The 4,835-nt window shown below is 44.8% G+C and overlaps 1 protein-coding gene across 1 annotated transcript in view; it reads right to left on the reverse strand.

Annotated features, from left to right (window-relative positions):
• Positions 1–4,835, reverse strand: part of Hectd4 (HECT domain E3 ubiquitin protein ligase 4) — a 198,724-nt gene that overhangs the window by 71,004 nt on the left and 122,885 nt on the right. The window contains exons 34-36 of the mRNA XM_013349655.2: positions 2,882–3,035; positions 1,288–1,568; positions 903–1,092 (exon numbers count right to left, since the gene is read on the reverse strand). Coding sequence (XP_013205109.1) covers positions 903–1,092; positions 1,288–1,568; positions 2,882–3,035 — 625 coding nt within the window. The remainder of the gene's footprint in view (positions 1–902; positions 1,093–1,287; positions 1,569–2,881; positions 3,036–4,835) is intronic.

The following is a 4,835-nucleotide window of genomic DNA, read 5'->3' on the forward strand; positions in this document are numbered from 1 at the left end:
AAAAAAAGGAGGTAGCCTGGTGGGGCTAGAGAGATGGCTCAGTGGTTAAGAGCACTGACTGCTCTTTCAGAGGACCCGGGTTCGATTTCCAGCACCCACATGGCATCTCACAACTGTCTGAAAATGCAGTTCCACGAGATCTGACACCTTCACACCAACGAACATAATAAAGTTAAATAAATCATAAAAAAAAAAGGAGGTAGCCTGGTACACAGGAGGCTCAACAGCAGCATGAATGCAGTGCCTGAGGGAAGGCCTACCTTTTGCTCCTAATAATCTAGCACCCTCTCCTCCAGAATGGGCCTCATTATATCAGTTTTGTGATGGCTGTGCAGCCACATGCTCTTGGAGAGTTCTTCACCTGAGCACTTATTATGACCATGCTCAGATGAGGTCACTTGCTTTCATTATGCTGGCAAACAAGGGACCCAAACTATAAGGATGACTTTACAGATCTCTCATATGAAGAGAGTCACTTGTCTAAGTTCCCCAGCAAGCATCCCCCTGCCTTGTAAGGATAATTACATGTTTTTGTTTTCTTGTTGAGCCATTGTATTATTTATACTTCATTCAATTAATGTTTTAAAAACTTTCTTCTTTTCTGCCTTAGATGAAGAGTGCCAACATCTGAAGCACTGTCTTTCTCAAAGCCAGAGTCACTGCAGACCCACAGGAGTGACACAGTGACTGGCTCACCACATGCTTGAGTTCTCTCCTGGCTTAGACAGGAAGCACCAAGTCACGTCACACTGGAGTTCTGGAGGCCTAGGCCTGCGTTCAGGGGTGGCAGTGACAGTGCGTGCCTACTTGGGTTGTCAAGAGGGCTGAAGCAGTCACCATATGCACAGTGCCTGTGACATGGGTGGTCCTGGTGGCATTGCTACTATAGTCATTGCAGTCACCTCAGCAATGGCTGGAGGACTTCATGGGAGGACTGATCTTCCCGCTTGTGGATGAATATGGAGAGCTTGCCGTCCACTGCTTCACTCTCTTCTCCAGGATCTTTATCTCCTTTTAAGGGATTCTTAGGACTGGTTTTTGTCAATGTGGTGTCAGGTTCAGAAGCAGTTGGAGAAAGAACCGTCTGACATCCTTAAAGCAAAAAAACAAGGTCCACTCAGAAACACTGCAACACTGTTTGTGCAGTTCCCCATACATAAGAAGCTTCTTACTTCTCCCTCTCCCACTATCTCTCTCTTTATCATGGAACACACAGGTACATTTGGGGCCTGGCCACAAGCAGGAGCCGAGTTCCCAGCACCATTTTCCTTTTCAGGCACTCCTCACCTGGGACCACATAGTCTGCTAGCTTGGCTAAGAGCAGAGAGGCGATCTTGGAGGCTGGGTCACTAGGGTCCTCCTGCTCACTGTTCAGGGAGGGGACAGAGTAGCTCCAGGGTGGGAGCTCCACATTCCCACAGTCCTCTACGCTCATCAGAGGCAAAGCTGCACGGCACAGCTGAAGAATGATCAGCACTAGCTTTGGGGATGGACGCTGGTCCAGCAGTAGGGAGAGGAGCTTGGATACACAGGCTGGCTGGCTCAAGATGGCTTTCCCTATGTGGCTCCTGCAAGACAGGGAGAAAAAGACTGCTATGCTGAGAAGGCATCATCCAAAGACATCAGAAACAAGTGTTCCCTAGGTGAAGCTAGACAAACCAGTGAGCTTAGACCACAGGAAGAAGGCATGAACGTGATATTATGTGTACAGAGAACAGCAGTCTAGAGCAAGCAAACAATAAGCGTTTATAAAACTAACCAATGACACCTGAAAAGGATGATTTCTGCATCTTTTCTGAAGCCTCGAGCTCATGTGTCCAGAGGGTTTTCAAGGAGCACCACGGCTAGAAGCCCAAACTAGGAGCTATGCAGTTCTGCACCCATGCCTTCAGAAAGTGTGTGCCAGAAGCAAAGCTGTCACAGTACTCCAGTCCCTAACACCAGTGACTTGCAACAGCTAAACATAGTGGGCCAGCAAAAGCCAAAGAACACACTATCATGTAATGATGTGGGAATGCCCATGGAGTGATCTGGAATGACCACATACTGTGAATATGTCTTATAACCATTGGTTAATAAAGAACCTGATTTGGCCAACAGCCACGCAGTATAGTGCAGTGGGAAATCCAAGCAAAAATATAGGAAAAAAGAAGGCAGAGTCGGAGAGATGCCAGCAGTCACTGAAGAAGATGTCAGAGCAATACTGATAAGCCATGGGGCACATGGCAATACATAGATTAATAGAAACGGGTTAAGAGTCAGTTAATAATAAGCCTCAGCTAATAGGCCAAACAGTTTAAAGTTAATTTTTAAGTCTCAGAGTGGTTATTCAGGAACTAATGGACAGGAGAGAAACCTCCAGTTAGAAATCATCCCTCTTTAAAGATATAGTGCAAAAGAACAAAGTAATTACAAGCCCTGACTGATTCGATGAGGGTGTGGTGCAGAGAATGGAACCTGGCTGGGGTCTTGTACACATCAGACACCAATAAGCTACCCACCAGCCTGGACTGATCCTTTACATTACTTTGAAATAACCAAAATTTGGGTTTGAAATGCAGGTGCACATGCCTGCAAGGCTATGAGCTGGTGCCATCAAGTCATAAAGCAAACAACAGTGTATTACGCTTCTAGATAATCCTCACATGTTGAGACTAAATACTACGTCTAGATGACTTTTTTTCAAAAAAAAAACCCATAAGGATGACTTTACAGATCACTCATATGAAGAGAGTCATTTGTCTAAGTTCCCCAGCAAGCATCCCCACTGCCTTGTAAGTATATCAAAAAGGTCTGGGAACTTGGATATTCCAAAAACAAACAGAAGCAAAAGTTACTCCAGCCACTGAAGGGGAACAGGTTGCTCCAGGGCCTTCCATACCTGGAGAGGTCATTGAGAAGACTCAGGACATCTTGCAGGGCATCGTTTCCAGCAGCCTGGTTGCCACAGCACTCAGTGGCTCGGGCAAGGTGGTTGGTGAGGAGACTGGACACCTGACGGGCCAGCCCTGAGTGTACAGCCTCTGTGGAGCCACCTTCAGAGGTAGAAAGAAGGAAAGGAAGAGCAGTGAGCACTGAAGGAGAGCACACCAGTAGGTATAGTGAGTGCTTCCTCTTGGTCTCTTTCTATCTCCCTGTATGGTGAGTCCTCCCTCTCCATTTCCCTACTCATTTTATCTTGTTCAATGTTCCATTAACCAGTCAGAGTCTCATTAAACAATATCTATGCATAACAGTAAATACTGAGGGAAGACCTTCTCATGAGAATACAATACAATTAATTCACGCCCGTCTGTTCCATAGAACTATGTTAGTACCTCCACTGGGGCCTGGGTTCCTCTCATGCTATCATTATTTGTTCACCAATTTTGTTTGCCAGACACAGTTCTTTTTTTAAGATTTATTGTTTTAATATGTGTGTTTCTGCATACTGGCTACACACGTATGTGCAGAATGCCAAACAGGCGAGAGAAGGAATAAGGTCCCCTGAAGCTGGAGTTACAGGTGGTTGTGAGTTGCCCAATGTGGGTGCTGGGAACTGAACTTTATCCTCTGAAAGAACAGCAAGCATTTTCGAGCTGAACCAACTTTCCAGCCCAAGACCATAGTTCTTTTTTTTTTTTTTTTTTTTTTTTTTTGGTTTTTTCGAGACAGGGTTTCTCTGTGGCTTTGGAGCCTCTCCTGGAACTAGCTCTTGTAGACCAGGCTGGTCTCGAACTCATAGAGATCCGCCTGCCTCTGCCTCCCGAGTGCTGGGATTAAAGGCGTGTGCCACCACCGCCCGGCAAAGACCATAGTTCTTAAGGGAACAACAACTTAACTTCTTTTCTATCTACTCTATAGTACAATAGGTTTTTAAGCAATAGAATACAGCCAGGTACACACCTTTAATTCCAGTATTTGGGAGGTAGAGGCAGTTAGATCTCTGAATTCAAGGCCAGCCTGGTCTACATAGTTAGGTCCAGGGTAGCCAGAACTACACAGAGAAACCTTGTCTCAAAAAACTATGAAAATTAGGAAAAAAGAAAAAAAGAGAGACATTAGAATGCAAAGTGAGGGTTTGCAAATTGGCTCAGTGGATAATCACGCTTATTGCCAAGCCAAACAACCTGAGTTTAATGCCTGGGACACACATGATGAAAGGAAAGAACTAACTCCCACAAGTTGTCTTTTGGACTGCACATGTATACCCACATACACATGTATGAACACAAATAAAAAACCTCACATACAAATATATGTAACAAAAAATTAGGGTATGGTGGCATACACATTTAATTCCAGCACTCAAGAGGCAGAAGAAGCAAGTGAATCTCTATAAGTTAGTTTGGTCTACACAGTGAGTTCCAGGATAGCCAGGGCTCTATAAACCCCACAAAAACCAAAAACACAAACAGAAAACAGAAATTCTTTTTAAAAAAGTACAGTGAGCCAGGCAGTGGTGGTACATGCCCACCGCTTAATTCCAGCATTCAAGAGGCAGAGGAAGGTGGTTCTCTGTGAATTCGAGACCAGCCTGGTCTAGAGGTAGCTCCAGGATGGGCTACAAAGCTACAGAAAAACCCTATTTTTGAAAAAAAAAAATGTATAGTGAACGAATAGGCAGATAGACAGACAAGGTAGATATACAGACCTTGGACACTGAGGAAGAATGAATAGGCAGAAAGACAGACAAGGTAGATACACAGACCTTGGACACTTGAAAACTATTCTTTAGTTAACTTTTAAAAAATTAAGGCCAGGGGAAGTAGAAAAAGACAAGATCTCCTGAGTAAATTGGGAACAATGGGGACCTTGGAAAGGGTTGAAGGGGAGGGGAGAGGCAGGGAGAGGAG

Source organism: Microtus ochrogaster, chromosome 2, assembly GCF_000317375.1.
Source record: "Microtus ochrogaster isolate Prairie Vole_2 chromosome 2, MicOch1.0, whole genome shotgun sequence".
NCBI lineage: Eukaryota > Metazoa > Chordata > Mammalia > Rodentia > Cricetidae > Microtus > Microtus ochrogaster.